The sequence below is a fragment of the Rhinolophus sinicus genome, linkage group LG05 (genome assembly GCF_036562045.2).
Source record: "Rhinolophus sinicus isolate RSC01 linkage group LG05, ASM3656204v1, whole genome shotgun sequence".
Classification (NCBI taxonomy): domain Eukaryota; kingdom Metazoa; phylum Chordata; class Mammalia; order Chiroptera; family Rhinolophidae; genus Rhinolophus; species Rhinolophus sinicus.
Window position 1 is genome coordinate 118,643,470 of NC_133755.1, and position 17,627 is coordinate 118,661,096.

The 17,627-nt window shown below is 35.2% G+C and overlaps 1 protein-coding gene across 14 annotated transcripts in view; it reads left to right on the plus strand.

The window, feature by feature from the left end:
- Window positions 1-17,627, plus strand: part of DOP1A (DOP1 leucine zipper like protein A) — an 86,701-nt gene that overhangs the window by 44,657 nt on the left and 24,417 nt on the right. For 13 of the 14 annotated variants that reach the window (XM_074333233.1, XM_074333237.1, XM_074333228.1 and 10 more), the window contains 7 exons: window positions 6,581-7,202; window positions 7,841-8,115; window positions 9,266-9,418; window positions 11,237-11,337; window positions 12,773-13,032; window positions 14,655-16,638; window positions 17,476-17,587. In XM_074333233.1, the coding sequence (XP_074189334.1) occupies window positions 6,581-7,202; window positions 7,841-8,115; window positions 9,266-9,418; window positions 11,237-11,337; window positions 12,773-13,032; window positions 14,655-16,638; window positions 17,476-17,587 (3,507 nt within the window). The remainder of the gene's footprint in view (window positions 1-6,580; window positions 7,203-7,840; window positions 8,116-9,265; window positions 9,419-11,236; window positions 11,338-12,772; window positions 13,033-14,654; window positions 16,639-17,475; window positions 17,588-17,627) is intronic. The other variant, XM_074333239.1, reaches the window with a different exon arrangement.

Consider the following 17,627-nt stretch of genomic DNA (forward strand, 5'->3'; position numbering starts at 1 on the left):
ATGTGACAACTTAAAGTAAAAGGAAAGTGAAGGATCCAAAGGTGGAGAATTTAATGCTAGCAAAGGATGGTTTGATAATTTTAGAAAGAGGTTTGGTTTAAAAACTGTCAAGATAACAGGAGAAACAGCTTCTGCCAACCAAAAGGCAGATTTTTCCCAGACACCATTAAAATCATCAAGGAGAAAGGATATCTACCTGAACAGGTTTTTAATGCAGATGAAAGTGTCCTACCTATTGTGGTGAAAAAATGCCACAAAAGACATTTATTAGTAAGGAAGAGATGCTAGTACCAGGCTTGAGCGCAGGAAGGAATAGGCTAGTTCCATTGCTTTTATGCAAATGCAGTTGGGTTAGTGATCACAACTACCCTTATCTATAAACCTGCTAAACCCTGAGCCTTGAAGGGAAAAGATAAACACCAGCTGCCAGTCTTTTGGTTGTACATCAAGAAGGCCTGGAACATTTTTTCTGGATTGATCCACCGATGCTTTGTCCCTGGAGTCATCAAGTACCTTCCCAGTAAAGGCAGTCTGGGAATGTCATTTAAAGTTCTTTCAATATGGACAATGCCCCTGGCCACCCAGAACCCCATGAGTTCAACAACGAAGGCATTAAAGTGGTCTACTTGCCCCAAACACATCTCTAATTCAGCCTCTAGATCAGGGGATCGTAAGGCTCATTACACGAGGTTCTCTATGGAAAGGATTGTCAACTATGGAAGAGAATGCCAATAGAACATCATGAAAGTCTGGAAGTATGACACCATTGAAGATGCCATTGTTACAGAAAAAGCCGTGAAAGACAGCAAGTCCAAAACAATAAATAATTGCTGGAGAAAACTGTGTGCAGATGTTGTTCCTGATTTCACAGGATTTACAAGAGCCAATCAAGGATATCATGAAAGAGATTGTGGATGTGGCAAAAAGGTGGAGGATGAAGGGTTTCAAACTCTGGATCTTAGAGGAATTTAAGAGCTCATAGATACCACACCAGAGGAATTAACAGTTGACTTGATGGTGATGAGTGCTTCCAAGCCAATGCCAGACAATGAGGAAGAAGATATAAAAGAAGCCGTGCCAGAAAACAAACTGACATCAGACAGTCTGGCTAAGGGTTCCAATTATTCAAGACTGCTTTTGACTTCTTTTATAACACTGCCCATCTATGCAGGCACTTAAAACTAGATAAAGCAAACGATGGAAGAAGGATTGGTACCATAGAGAAACATTTTTAAAGAAATGAAAAGCAGAGAAGTCAGACAGAAATTACAGCATATTTCCATAAAGTTATACCGAGTGTGCCTGCCTCTCCTACCTCCCCTTCCACCTCCTTCACCCCTTCACCTCTGTCACCCCTGAGACAGCAAGACCAACCCCTCTTCCTCCTCAGCCTACTCAAGATGTTGAGCATGAAGACCTTTATGATCGACTTCCACTTAATGAATACTAACTAATCATCACGCCTTACAGTTATAAAGCTGTTTGTATCTGTTGTGTATGTATGTGTGTCTTCATGTGAAAAAATCGAATAACTGCAGCAAGAATGTAGGCGAGGTTTTTGTGTCATCATTATCATCATTGCCTAAGTATTCACTGTGTAGAACATTGTGGATGACTTGTATGGATATGGATAGTCTATCTTTACATAGGCATAAGATGAATGATATTTAATATAAAATTAATAATGTATTAGTTTTCTTCCTGCTTTATAACTGCTTTTGAAGAATTATATTACTGTACAGTATGCCTCTCTCATAATTGAAGAAACTGCATATCAGCCAGTTATCACAGGTAAGTGGTGTTTTTTAAAAAAAAGTAACAATGTTTCCAATTCTGTATTAGGAATGTGACTAATACTGTATGCCATAAAAATTTTATAATGATTTATTCATTAGTGTATAGGCTAAGCTACCATGAAGCAATCATAACGATTGCACTAGGCTACCATAAAACAATGATATTGCTCTGCTTTGCTATCAATGCATGAATTGTTACACCAGTAAATAAGTATGAGTTTATTATTCATATTGTATTTTCATTTTTGATGTCTAGTGTTAGTCATACATACAACGTCTACAGTGTTTTGTATCATATAAGACAATATTGATGTAGGTGCTGACAAACAGGCAATGTAAACTTACGGTATCAATAAATACAGGACAGTACTATCGACGTATGTTCTGTTCCTTATTATTTTCTTTTCTCTAGCTTTATTGTAAGAACACAGTATCTAATACATATAACTAATAAAGTGTGTGTTAATCAACTGTTTATGTTATCAGTAAGGTTTCTGGTCAACAGGCTATTAGTAGTTAAGTTTTGGAGCAGTGAAAAGTTATATTTGGATTTTGACTGTTTAAGGGGGTCAACATTCCTCCTACCCCCACATTGTTCAAGGGGCAACTATATTTCTTCAGAGCAGACCAGTTTCTGCATAAAATCACTTACACAGAACCATTTAAACATTAGTGAATCTTGCCTAGATCCAAGTGTTGTGGCAGGAGATTTATCTTGTAGACTTTCGGCTGTAGTGCAATTTTAATTGTTTATGTCAGCACTTTACAAGAGAAATATAGTGATAGCAACATATGTAATCTTTAAATTTCTGGTAACCCCATTAAAAAGTAAAAAGACAGGTGAAAATAATTTTAATTATATTTTATTTAGCTCTTTATAGCTCATTTATTACCATTTCTACATATAATCCATATAAAATTGATGTAATATAAAAAAATTAGATATTTTATATTCTTCTTTGTACTGTCTTCAAAATCCCAGTGTGTAGTTTACACCTATAGCATATCTTCGTTCAAATGCTGAATATTTATCAGAAGCATTTGAAATAAAAATAGTTCCTCTGTCAGATCAGCCACATTTCAGGTGCAGTAGACACATGTCTAGTAGTTCCATATTGGACCAGGTTTATAATCTAAACTTTACTGATCCTTTTCATATTTATACACTAAATTTTTGACATGCTCTTCTTAAAACCCAGAATCTTTTTACGCTCCTCAATCTTCTGGATTCTTAATGCTTACTTTATGACATTGAATAGAATTATAAAAATTTTAATCTGGCACTAGTAACATACTTAAACACCTATGAAAAACCGATGAAAAAATCAGCAGTTTAGAAGCTTTCAGGTTTATAATATTAAAATATTTTTTAGCAAATATTAAACATTTAATGGAATTATATAGGTACAGTGGCACTATGTTAAAACAAAAATTTATAGCATATAAGGTTCATTACCTAAATCCAGGATTTGTATAGTTGCCCTTATTCTTTTCAGCTGCGTTTTCATTGTTTTTCAGCGCGTCAAAATGTATTATCAGGATGATCTCATACAACCTTTCCTATCAAGTATTAATCCTAAAGCTTTCTTCTTTTTTTTTTGGCCCTTTTATATATATTGCTTTTAATATATGAAATGGCCATTACTGACCCTCAGGCAATTTAAATATATCCCAGGATTATCCTACATAAACTAAAATCAGTCTCTCTTACTTCCTACCTGCTTATTATTTATATGTGATATTCTGTTATGATATGATTCTGTTGTTGGGAAATTCATTTTGTGCATTATTTTTCCTTTATGTCTTAGGATTGTCTTAAAAATAAAACTAAAATAAATATTACCACTTTTGAAGATTTGCTTTTTGTTTGAATGAGATTAGTGAGAGTAGAGAAAGGACCTTAGCACTCTCTCAAAGCATATTCAAATATGTAAATATTTACTATGTAGAAAACATCTGGAGGCACTTATTGATGATTCCCGGTAAGGTAAATGGGAAGATCCATTCGTAGTAAATGAAATACAATTAAATAATATACTCTCTAAAAAACACAATGGTTCATTAACCTTAGAGTATGCTTTTCCCTCTCTCTTTTTGGTTTTCTTCTATGTTCCCAGGGCATATATCTTCTTGCCTACTTTTTACTGAAGCACAATGATATTATCTTCACTGAGATGTCTGAAAATTGATCATATTTGAAAGCTGAGGGTATTTTCTGTATTTTTTTGAAAGTGTAAGTGAAGGAATGGTTCTTTAAAAAATTATAAATCTAATTTTGTCTCTATGCACTTAGTACATTTTTGTAAAATGAGTGTATTGGATCTCTATATTCACATGTCCAAAACATGTAATTCCTTTCTATTTTCAGGAAGACATTTTAGTTTATGTTTAATGTGGACCATACAGCTAAATATTATAAATGTATGCAAGTTTAACTGAATTTTTAGCTTGAATTCTATTAATGTAATATCATCCAGTGTTTTATGATCCTTACATAAAAAAGTCTACAGAAATAACTTTATAGTAATACACTAATGACAGTTTTACCATTTAAATACTTTTTTAAAATGTATTCATACAAGATTTTAGATGGTTGTTAACCTTTCAAAAGACAAAAAAAAATGACAAGTTCATTTCTGACAGTCACCTCTAACTTTGGCATTATAGTAAGAAAATTTCTGATATTGTTACAGATATAGTGATATACTATTGTGAAAAGAGCATGAAGTTTAGAATTACCTAATTTCAGCTCTTCTACTAACTACTAAGCCTATTTGCTATAACCTTGAGCAAGTTTTTTTTGGTTTCTTTGTTTTTTAACCTTCCTGAGCCTTAGTTTTCTTACCTTTGAAATAGAACAGCCTGTCTTCATTCAGCACTCAGATTGTATAAGGCGCTAGGTATCCAGAAGTGAACTAGGCACAGTCTCTACCCTTCTTGACCCTTTCTTCCTAGGATACAGACATTAAACAAAGAATTGCACATTTAATTATAGTTGTGATAAATGTATGAAGGATAATATAGAGTGGTAGGAATGTGGAAAATGGAGTGATCTGACCTAGACTGGGGGCCAAAGGAGGCTTTCTTAAGAAAAAATTATTTCAGTGAAATCCTAGAGAAATTTGGGGTAAGGGTGAGGTAGAAAGAAGAGAACACTTGACAGAGGAAAGACCATTCGCAAAGGCTGTTGGGCAGACAGCATAATGCAGCAAGGGGAGATGCAGCTGTTGAGGTAGGCAGGAGCCAGGTCTTACAGTCCCTTTTCACTATACTAAAACTTTTACTCTTTATCTTAGAAGCAATGGGAACACACTTAAGAGAAAATAGCAAGTGACAATCAAATGTATGTATTAGAGAAATTACTCTGGCTGCAGTGTAGAGTATGGATGTGAGAAGCAAAAATGGATATGGAGAGACCTGCAGCAGTGCAGATGAGAGGTGGTGGTAACACGTACTAACAAGATGGTGGCGTGAAGACAGCTAAATGGATGGATTAGCCATATACTTAGGAGAAAAAAAATCAAGAAGACATAGTAATGGGTTGACTGTTAAGGGTTATGAGTGATCATTAACATTTATTGAATGTTTGCTAAGTGTCAGGTATTATGCCTGGTACTTTATATATATATCCTGTTTTACTTAATCCTCATAGCAGCCATAAAATGTAGGGATTGTCATCTCAACTATACAAGTTAGGAAACTGAGGTTTGGAAATGTTAAATAACTTGTCAACCTAGTAAGTGACAGAGCCTTAGCTGACTCACGGCCAGCTCCCTTAACCACTACGCTGAAATAGATGTGGAGGGGTGTGGAGGAGAGGTGAAGAAGGTACCAGGAATCACCCCTAGGTTTCTGTCTTCCTGGTCTGATGAATAGTGGTGTGATTCACTGAAGCAAGCAACATTGGGTGAGGCCCAGCTTTGTGGCAGCAGTATGTATCACAGTGTATATCTTTAGTGATCGTATTCAAATTCAAATTATGCTCTGGCACTCTCAAGGAACTTTTGTTTACTTAAACTAAAATATGTTTGATGATTGTACTTGTCCTATTGTTATAGGGAGTGAACAGTTGATTCATTCCATCTCTACTGCAATAGCTGGTTCACTTTTTGTTTATAATTTGTTTCTTATCTTGCCCTCTAGATTATAAACTATTGCTTTTAGTCCTAGTACTTAATACAGTCTGGCACAAAATGTAAGTTCAGTAACTATTTGTTGAAAGAATCTAAGATTAATAGCAAACATTGAAATAGTGCTTTACACACTTCAGACATAAATTTTACTCATGTGGTCCTGAATAGGTGACCTATTCGATTTTATTTCTAGTTTTCAAAATGTCATTTTTTAAATCTTATATGTCTCATTCCTTGCATTGTTTAGACATTAGCAAAATTGCATTATTTAGACACTAGGAAAGTGTTTTCTTAAAGTAGATTGAATAAATTTTTAGTCATTTGAAAACAAGGATATGGATCCTAGAGATTTGTACATACACACGTTTTGCCCTCAAGAACCTAACTTTATAATATGCATGTAGTGAAAAATAAATACTTAGTGAATGACTTTAATGTATTCATTAGAACTGTATCAGTACTTCTTATTGGTTGTCATAGGCATATACATCAATTGTAGAAACCATTTTAAGATTCAGCTGAATATGTAGATTAAGTTGTGAATAGTCTAATCTAAAACTGACTTCTCTCAAAACGTGGCCATTTCTAATTTTTAATTTCTAATATATACATTTAGCTACTCACCCTTTTGTTCTTTTTAATCTCTACTAGGTATCATCAGTTTCTCTTGAAAATCCTACTGAAGTGTTTGAAGATGGAGAAAATCCACCAAGTAGTCAGTCATCAGAGAGTGGCTTCACTGAGTTTATACAGTATCAAGCAGACCGAACTGATGACATTGACCGAGAACTGAGTGAGGGGCAAGGAGCAGCTGCCATCCCAATTGGTAGCACGTCCTCGGAGACAGAAACAGCCTCCACTGTGGGATCTGAGGAAACCATCATTCAGCCCCCGTCCGTAGTCACTCAGGGGACAGCACCCCGAAGTGGGAAGACAGCCCAGAAGACTGCAATGCAGTGCTGCTTGGCGTACGTCCAACAGTTTCTCACCAGACTGATCAACCTCTATATCATTCAGAGTAGCTCTTTCTCTCAGACTTTAGCTGCAGAGCATCATGGGGACCTCAGCGGACAGCTAGGAGAGACTCCAAAATGGGACCGGGATTCACATGGAGATGTAAAAGAGAGGAACATAAATAAACAAAAAACTTCAAAAGAATACCTTTCTGCCTTCCTTGCTGCCTGCCAGCTCTTCTTGGAGTGTTCAAGTTTCCCAGTTTACATTGCTGAGGGGAACCATACCTCAGAGTTATGTTCTGAAAAATCAGAAACTGGTAAGGTAGTTTATGTGTTATTTATATTTAAATATTTTTATGGTATGCGTGTTTTTTATTTAGGAGCACTCAGATATTAAAACGGGATATTTTTACATAGTTAAATTTTAAAGTATTATTTTAATCTATAGATTTTTTTAAAAAATGAAATACTGTCATGGGGAGATTGATATGTTGGAAATTTTTGAAATTTTGCTGTCTTTCACGGTTTGCAAGTGAGTAGAAGCTAAGAAGGAAATTAACTCCTTTATTGGAGAAAAGTAATGTAATATTTAGGTCCACTAGTTTTCTTTATTATGACTAGTATCACATGTGCTTACCTTTATTTAAATTTATATATATACACATACAAAGTGCAGTGATTACTACATAGTATTTGATTAATATACTGCTTCAGGACAGGAAAATAAATCGTATAACTTGGCATAAGAAAAATACACATTAAAAATTTATGAAATTCTTGTTGCTGCTTTATTTTCTGAAAGCTCTAGTCTAGGGGAGAAATCAGGTTTTGTTATCAGATCGAGGCCTAAAGGTATTAAGTAGAGGTGCTTTGTTTTTTGTTGTTGTTGTTTTAATTCACTTGGAAATACAGCTGAAAGGTCTAAGGTGATGAGCTATTGGTTCTGTTGTTTCAGACTGGGAGCATGTGCAGCCTCCACTGTGGCTCCAGACGCTGATGAATGCTTGCAGCCAAGCCAGTGATTTCAGTGTGCAGAGTGTTGCTATTTCACTAGTCATGGACCTGGTGGGATTGACTCAGTCTGTGGCCGTCGTCACTGGGGAAAACATCAACGGTGTGGAACCTGCGCAACCCTTAAGTCCAAACCAGGGAAGAGTAGCTGTGGTTATTAGACCTCCCCTCACACCGGGCAATTTGAGGTACATAGCTGAGAAGACTGAATTTTTCAAGGTAAATTTAAAAAAATACATACATGACTAAGATGATACTTGACCTAGTTTGCGTAGAAAAGATTTTAAAGATGATAACCAGTCTTAATTGAACACTTTAATGTCATACCATATAGAAAAGATATAGTTGATTTGTACTACTTTGCCCATCTTGTCCCCAGTTTTGTGTGTAGGAAAAAGACAAGGATGAGGGAAGTATGAAGATATAAAGAAAGAATGGTATTAAGGCACTAAAGCCATGGAGGAAATAATTTCAGATAAAAAAAAAAGGAAAGCTCACTTATAGTTAAACTTATTTCCAGATGAAGTGGTTGTGGCACTTTTGCTTTGCACAATTTCAGCTCTCCAAAACTCCCAGGAAAAGTTTTCCTGACTGTATATTGTCTGATTGTGATCTGTGGTATATAATGGCATTTAGAAAAAATGCACAGTCTTTGATTTCTATCACAATAGTACGTATAATATTTGCTACGTAGAAAGAACATCAAGTATATTTGGATTATATTACATCTTAAGCAGGTAGATTTTTTTATACGTAAATAATTTTTAAAAATTCTTATCTGATTTCAAGTCATTGTGCCCCTTCAGATCTAGATTAGAGGTGATTTCTGTAATGTGATGATAGTAATCCCTGAAGGTTGTTGCATTTCTCTTAATGCTGTCAGAGATCATCAAACACTGTGTTAACACATGAAGCACTGAAATACATATGACCCGTTTTATATGGCTTAGCAGTTTGGGTATTTGGACCATGAATTATATTTCACTTTGCAACATATAACTGTAAATACTAATATATTAAATGTGGGATTTGTATCTTCTTAAGGATAATGTAATCTAGCATCACTTTATTAAATGTCACTAAAATAGTGAAATGGGGACTTATTTTGGACCTGCAGAAAGTACTTACATGTCTGATATTTAAAATAAATACTATTAAAGGGCTATCATAGGAGGTTCTAAGGGTCTGGATGACCAGAAAGTGGGCATAAGGAAAGGCACACTTTTCAATCTCATCCCAGTGGCATAATGAGTGTTAAAGGCCTTCTGGGGCTGGCAGTCAGACTTGTTTGTACCAGTAAGAAATGTTTGTTAATAAGTTTTCATTTATGGTTTTGTTAACACGGTCACTTTTTCATCTTTTTCTATAGCATGTAGCTTTAACATTGTGGGACCAGCTGGGAGATGGGACACCTCAGCACCACCAAAAGAGTGTGGAACTTTTTTATCAATTACATAACTTGGTTCCTTCTTCTAGCATCTGTGAGGATGTTATAAGTCAGCAGTTAACCCATAAGGATAAGGTAAATTCTTCTATTCTTATCCTGTGTCCACTCCCCACTCCTATTATACCAAAATGTAAATATAGGAAAATGATTGCAACTAGTATCTGAATAAGAGATAACAGCTTCATTCAAAATGATCTTAATCTTCAAAATAAATATGTTCATTTCAGAGGAAAGTTATTTTAAAAAGCATCAGTAATATGAAAAATCAAGTAACCCAAAATCAAATACGGGGTTTATTTCTTGATTCAGGACATCAGTTATGGGTAGTTGCTGTTTTGATTTCTTGAGACATTTAAAGAGAACTCAGTGGCCTCAGTAATGAAACTGATGGGTACATTAATATGTGGGAAATGAAATAATATTTTAAGTTACAAGTTATAAGCTATAGAATGCTAATATGTGAGATTATATTATTTTCATTATATTTAATATCCAAAATAAGAATTTTGTGTTCTAATGTATAGGAAGTGATACATAAGTCAGTCAGAGTAAAGACATCTGAGTTACAAGTGAACTTGAAAAGAAGCTGGAACAATAATTCTGATTGACCTGTTCAGGGTAACTTAATAAAGTTTGTGGTTTTCCCACACCTGCTCTGTACTATAAGTTGAAGATTTTATTAAATAGCTTTCAGAAGGGGAGTGCCCTAATTTAAAAAACAACAACAAAAAAACACACAAAAAAAACTCAGTCCTAGTGAGTTTGAATAGGTCATATTAAAAAAGTCATTGTGTTGAGTAAATGAAACATTTGGCAGTGAGGAAGTGGGAAATGATGGAGTAAATGAGAAGAATGAAAAGTTTATTCCCAGGAAAATGCTAAATTCTATTTTAGCTTCAACACATTCTTTCAAAAATAACATCTTGTATTTTAATTTATAATTTGTTTTACATTAAATATAAATTTAGGACAAATTATGTACCGGTTTACTTGTGTAAAATTTCATTTGTAAAGAAATACTGAGTTCTTAATGAAGATACTTACATCCCTGAAAAAAGTTAAAATACCTGTTATTGCTTTTATTTTTCATGTTTGTATTGGTTGATGTACACTGGCTTCATAGGAAAAGCATTTATTAAGCCCCCAGGAGAAGCAAACACTTCTCTGGCCTATCACAGGCAATCAAGACAGTTGCAATCCCTGATTTTGGGGGGATTTTACTTGAAAAATTCTACAAGTTCTTGAGAAAGACTATAAACATTTTTATAATATCACAAATTCTACTTGGTTTATATTAATACATGTTCATTATCTAATACCAAATACTGGTCTTTCTAAATAATTTATTTTTACATTGTTATCTTAACATTTAATCTTTTCCAAATAATCCCAAAAGTAGTGTACTATTTTAAGGTGTTTAAATTTTTCAATCTAATAAACCAGCTTTATAAGTGATGATAAGTTCATTTGGGATTAATATATAATTTCTGGGAACGAAGTAAATTATATAGTACAATAAAATCAATTTTTACTATTAAGTATTTATTTTAAAATTAGGGGGAATGTGCTTCCTATACTGAAGATATCACGATGACATGCACATTATTAGCTCTTTCCATCACCTGTTATATGATAATCTAGTAATCTGATTACCTAGTCTAAACTAAATAATAATTATAAGGCAGCGTGAGATGATCTTTTAGGTTAATATTTTGTACATATTGTTTTTTAGTTTTCTACTCCCATAAAAAAATAAAGTTTATTGCAGTGTGTATTAGAGTACCAGGAACAGTGAACATAATACTCTCTCTTAAACAGCTACTGTGATTTTGCTAAAATTACTTAATATCTTCAAAGAAGAATAAAATTTTAATCTCTCATATTCCTCCTCAGAAAATAAGGATGGAAGCACATGCAAAGTTTGCAGTTCTTTGGCATCTAACAAGGGACCTCCATATAAATAAGTCTTCATCTTTTGCACGTTCTTTTGACAGGTTGGTTACATTTTATATTAAGATATTAAAGTTAGATAGCTTAATGTTTCTTTTCTTGAATCCTCTGGTTAGTTTGCCAGGGGTAGGCAATAGCAATTTACAGATTTTGTAAGTAGAATTTATAAATTGTTAAAAATCTAAGCTGCATTAAAATGCGTGGCATTTTCATCTATTTTCACCAGATTTCATTTATCTGCCAAATTGTCCCTTTCTAGCTCTGGAACACCTAGTGCCTCTTCCTTTCATTAGATGACTATTTATTAAGTTCCTACTTGATAAAGGTGGCAAGTACCATTCTAGGTGTCAGGTGCCACTCTAGGTGTCAGGGATACAGCAATGGATACAGGCTTCTTGAATCTATATTGAGAGAGAAATTGTATATACAGAGAGAAATTGTACATAAATAGTAGATTGTATAAGTGTTTCTCTAGCAATTATTAATAGTCTTGTGCCTTGAACTGGAATTGCTAAAATCTAAAGATGAAATACTGACAAACCCCATCCATGGATTCAAAAAATCTCTAGCTGCCTGGCAGTAGTTTTGCTATTAGTCTAGGTTACTTAGATGATCCATATTCCAAATATGAGATTTGCATTAACATCCAACAAGATGCCACTTATAGGTAGATTCATATATTGGCATAAGATAGCAGTCTCAACCAGCAGGTTTCAGAGAAGTGGCCACAAATCTTAACTATACTTACAGCTCAGCTCAGAATCAGATGTGTGCTCTGCTTGATGTTGTTGAGTGAAAATCACCAGCTGAAACATTACCATCTTTAACTGACCTGCTATGGAATCTCTACAAGAGCTAGGCCCTAAGCACTTGACAAATACTACCTCTAATTTGACGACCATTTTTCCTCATTGTACACGTGAGGCAATGGAGGCTCAGAGGAGTTAAGTGACTTGCCCAAGACCACAGAAGATGCAGTGTGTGGCTCAGATTTGAATCTGGGTTTTCTGATTCCAAGCCAAACTTTCATACCTTTCACAGAAAGTCTTTCCTTGAATTAAACACATAGTTTTGATTCATAAAAAGAATGGGAACAGAGCGGCATGGACCATCATAGACGTAGTATTGAATTGTATTGCAGGGGGTTCAATATTTGTCAATATGAATTGAATGTGTTGCTAAAACAAGACTAATTTTCTAAGGTCTTTTTTCTATTCTTTAGTATTTATCTTACAAGAGTAATGTATGTTTGTGAAATTTGAAGAAATATAAGTACATACAAAAAGGAAAAACTGTTTTCTCCTTATTGTATCTACTGAGACTGTAGGGATTAAGATTATTAAAGTGCTATAGTCAAAAGTTGTCCTGAAGTGTGATTAGTCTCAAGTAGTTACAACTTTTAATGTTAATTTTAGAAACATTGGAGTGTTACAATTACAGTAGGTATTGTGTTCTCTAATTAATTTGTTTTTATTGTAGGTCACTGTTCATCATGTTAGATAGCCTTAACAGTCTCGATGGTTCCACTAGCTCTGTGGGACAAGCCTGGCTGAACCAAGTCCTACAAAGACATGACATCGCGAGAGTTTTGGAACCATTGCTATTGCTCCTGCTTCATCCAAAAACTCAGAGGGTTTCAGTGCAGCGTGTGCAAGCAGAACGTTATTGGAATAAGGCTCCCTGTTATCCTGGAGAAGAGAGTGATAAGCATTTCATGCAAAATTTTGCATGCAGCAATGGTGAATATCACATAGAAGTAGAACAGCTTTTTTTTTTTTTTTTTTTTTTTAGAATTAAGTTATTAAAATAAAGTGAGAAGTGAACACAACAGTGATTGGCAAGATAATTGAATGTGAGATTTTCTCCATGGGCTTTTCTGCCCACGTGGGCCATGTCAGCATGTGCTTCATCAGTGTCCATCTTAGGGGACTTGGATCTCTCTCTTCAGTTGACTCTTTCAGGGGAGGACTCAGCAGAGCTCTGGTCAGAGACATTCTTCAATTTTAAGGGAAATACCTTTAGATTTTATTTAGCAATCCTGGTCCTAAAAGGCTCTGTGGATACTTCACTAGGAATTTATAGTAAGCTTCTAATGCATGTTTGTATTTCATGAGTCATGAGTCATTTTCCTCATCTGTAAAATGGGAATAGCCCACCTCTCAAGTCATGTTTATGACACAGTGCAGTAACTGGCATATTATAAGTGTTTGATAAATACTGTTATTACTGTGAAATCCACACTTTACAAACTGTCGAGGGATACCCTCTATAATTCAGTGACGATGGCTCGTTAGATTAATTTATTATACTTTAGGAACAAAAGACTCTCACGTATCTCCTTTTTATCTCTTAACAACCCTGTGAGGTCAGTTATAAAAAGGTGATTTTACTGAGCAGGAAGCTGATTCTTAGAAGGCTGTGCTTTCTCAAAGGTCCATGGCTGGTAAGTGATTGATGCAAGCTGGAACTAAACCATCATACTCCTACTTCATCTTTAGTGTGTTTCTGCAGAGCCTTGGATCCTTTCTCTAGCTTCCTTTCCACTGGTTCCCCTGAATCTTTTAAGAACACACTCTACCCTGTTTATTGCCAGAACTTTGTGTTATCATTTTACCTGCCGCAGTTCCTATCTATGTGCTGAATTCTCACCTCTCCTCTGAAATCAATCTCAGACCTCACCTGTGGTATCATGATGCTTTCCTTGAATTCAATAGCACTCAGTTTGTACAACCCATATGGAACTAAGCCTTCCACCCTTTCTAAAAGAATATCCCCCAAAAGTATAGAAACAGATGAATGTATTTGTGACCCCTTATTAATTTTTAACTCCATAGAGGGAACAATGACGTCCTTTCCTTCTCTCACCCTCATTGTCTAATGGTTTAGGGCCTTATACTAGATAATTCATGAAGTTTGTTGAATTTTATTAAAATCAAGGAGGTTATGTATTTATACATTAACTATACGTTAAACTACTTGAATTCTTAGAAATAGCATAACTAAAGGGAAGTATCACACAGAGAGGGAAAAAATACTAAAATTTTGAATTTCACTGAAAAGCATGTCTCATTTTGGTATAAGGACAAATTTTTATATTTTATCTGTGTTAAATGTGCTGTTCTGTTTAATTCAATTGCAAAATAGGCCTTCTATTGTTGAATTGTATTTATTAAATTCTAGTTACTAGTCATCTACATAATTTGCTAACTAAGAAGGTCTAAAATAGTAATAAAATATTATTTTAATAGGAAATATAAGTAGGTTTTGAGACTAATGATTAAAAATCTTGAGTTCAGTCTACATTTCTACATTTTAATTTATTTTATATTTTTCCTTCTTTACTATTTTTCTCATATGTCAGTAAGCCAAGTACAACTCATTGCATCTAAAGGAAATGGTGAAAAGCCGCTTACCATGGATGAAATAGAGAACTTTAGTCTCACTGTTAATCCATTAAGTGACAGACTCTCCCTTCTAAGCACCAGCAGTGAGACAATTCCAATGGTTGTGTCTGATTTTGATCTTCCAGACCAACAGATAGAAATACTACAGAGTTCTGACTCCGGATGCTCACAGTCTTCTGCCGGGGACAACTTGAGTTATGAAGTTGATCCTGAAAACATGACTGCCCAAGAGGATTCTCAGACGCCAAACGCAAGCTCCCCGGACGAGGAAGTGCAGCAGGTGGTGTTGGACCTGATATGTAAGGTCGTAAGTGGCCTCGAAACAGAAGCGGCATCAGTTACGTCTCAGTTAGAAACTGAAGCTATGCCGCCACATCACAGTGACATAGACCCAGACGAAGAGGAGAGTAAAAGTGAAGATCAGTCCACCCAGCAGAGTACTTTGCCAAGTAATGAAAGTTCTCAATTTCTGTCTGTGTCTGCGGAGGAACGCCGTGAGTGCGTGGCAAATGGAATCTCCCGAAATAGCTCCTCACCTTGTATTTCGGGAACCACACAAACTCTCTATGACTCTTCTGTTGCTTCCACAGAAACCAAATCTAGACAGAGGAGTCACAGTAGTATTCAGTTCAGTTTCAAAGAAAAATTATCAGAAAAAGTCTCAGAGAAAGAAACAATTGTTAAGGAGTCAGGTAAACAACCAGGAGCAAAACCCAAAGTAAAACTTGCCAGAAGAAAGGATGATGACAAGAAAAAGACGTCAAATGAAAAACTCAAACAAACCAATGTATTCTTTAGTGATGGTCTGGATTTAGAGAACTGGTATAGCTGTGGAGAGGGAGAAATTTCTGAAATTGAGAGTGACATGGGTTCTCCAGGATCACGGAAATCTCCTAATTTCAACATCCACCCTCTCTACCAACATGTGCTTCTGTATCTCCAGTTGTATGATTCATCAAGGACTCTTTATGCTTTTTCTGCCATCAAAGCCATCTTGAAAACAAACCCAATTGCTTTTGTAAATGCCATTTCAACTACTAGTATAAATAATGTGTATACCCCTCAGTTGTCTCTGCTTCAGAATCTATTGGCCAGACATCGGATTTCTGTTATGGGCAAAGACTTTTATAGTCACATACCAGTGGACTCAAATCATAACTTCCGGAGTTCTATGTACATAGAAATTCTTATTTCCCTCTGCTTGTATTACATGCGTAGCCATTACCCAACTCATGTCAAAGTCACTGCACAAGATTTAATAGGCAATCGAAACATGCAGATGATGAGCATAGAGATTTTGACACTCCTCTTTACTGAGCTGGCAAAAGTAATAGAAAGCTCAGCAAAGGGTTTCCCTAGTTTTATCTCTGATATGTTATCTAAGTGCAAAGTTCAGAAAGTAATTCTTCACTGTCTGCTGTCATCTATCTTCAGTGCACAGAAATGGCATAGTGAAAAAATGGCAGGTAAGAACATGGCTGCTGTGGAAGAAGGTTTCTCGGAGGACAGCCTTATCAATTTCTCAGAGGATGAATTTGACAATGGCAGCACACTCCAGTCACAACTTCTTAAAGTTCTTCAGAGGCTCATTGTTCTAGAACACCGGGTAATGACTATCCCTGAAGAGAATGAAACAGGGTTTGATTTTGTTGTATCTGACCTGGAAAACATCAGTCCCCATCAGCCCATGACGTCTCTTCAGTATTTGCATGCGCAGCCAATCACGTGTCAAGGCATGTTCCTCTGTGCGGTGATACGAGCTTTACATCAACACTGTGCTTGTAAGATGCACCCACAGTGGATTGGTTTAATCACATCTACTCTGCCTTACATGGGAAAAGTTCTACAGAGAGTGGTTGTTTCTGTGACACTACAACTTTGCAGAAATTTAGATAATCTAATTCAGCAGTACAAATATGAAACAGGATTATCTGATAGTAGGTAAGCTTTGATTTTTAACTTTGTTATTGACACTTTTCACATGTGACTGATGAGTCATCCATAAAGTCAGTCACAATTTGAGTAAATAGTGGGTATCAGTAAGTTACAACTAGTATGTTATCTTCACAAAGAAGAGAGTTCAGCTTTGTGAGAAAGAGTAACAATTAGAGAATTAAGACTGGGGAAAAAAAGGAATATTTAAACAGGCCTTTTTTCTCCTAAAGGCTCTAATTAGTTATGTTGTTCTTCACTGAGCTGGCAAAAGTAATAGAAAGCTCTTCAAAAGGTTTCCCTAGTTTTATCTGATAGGTTATCAAAGTGCAAATTAATTTTACCCTAAAATTAAAATTACAAATAATTCTTTTCCCATCTGATTTTATTTATTGTTTTGGAGGCGAATTCTATCTATATCCACAGGCCATGTTTAAAATTAGTCTGACAAAAATTAGCCAGATATTTATAAACTGGTTTTTGGTTTATCTCCTCTATAACCTCAGCTACTACATGTAAAATATAAGAAAACTGCCTGTAATACTTAATATTGATAAGCTTGCCATTACACAGTTGCTGGAGATTTACTGGCTGTGTAGAGTAACAGCTGTGTTTACTGGCTATATGCTGATTTTATGCAGAATTTTTTAGCAAAAAAGAACTTTAGAACATTTAATGCAACTCATTATAGATTAGGATATAAAGTTAAATTTTTTCTTTTAGTTATTTATGTAATATTTATTCAGCATTTACTGTGTGCATAGCACATGCTGGACATTTACTATTGATAAAACATTAACTTTTCTTTCTCAGAACTTGTGTTCAGATGAATGCCTTTTATTTCAGGCCTCTGTGGATGGCATCAATTATTCCACCAGACATGATTCTTACTCTTTTAGAAGGGATCACAGCCATTATCCATTACTGTTTGTTGGACCCTACTACACAGTATCACCAAGTAAGACTGCACAAATATTTGACTTTTTGTTTTTTTAAGA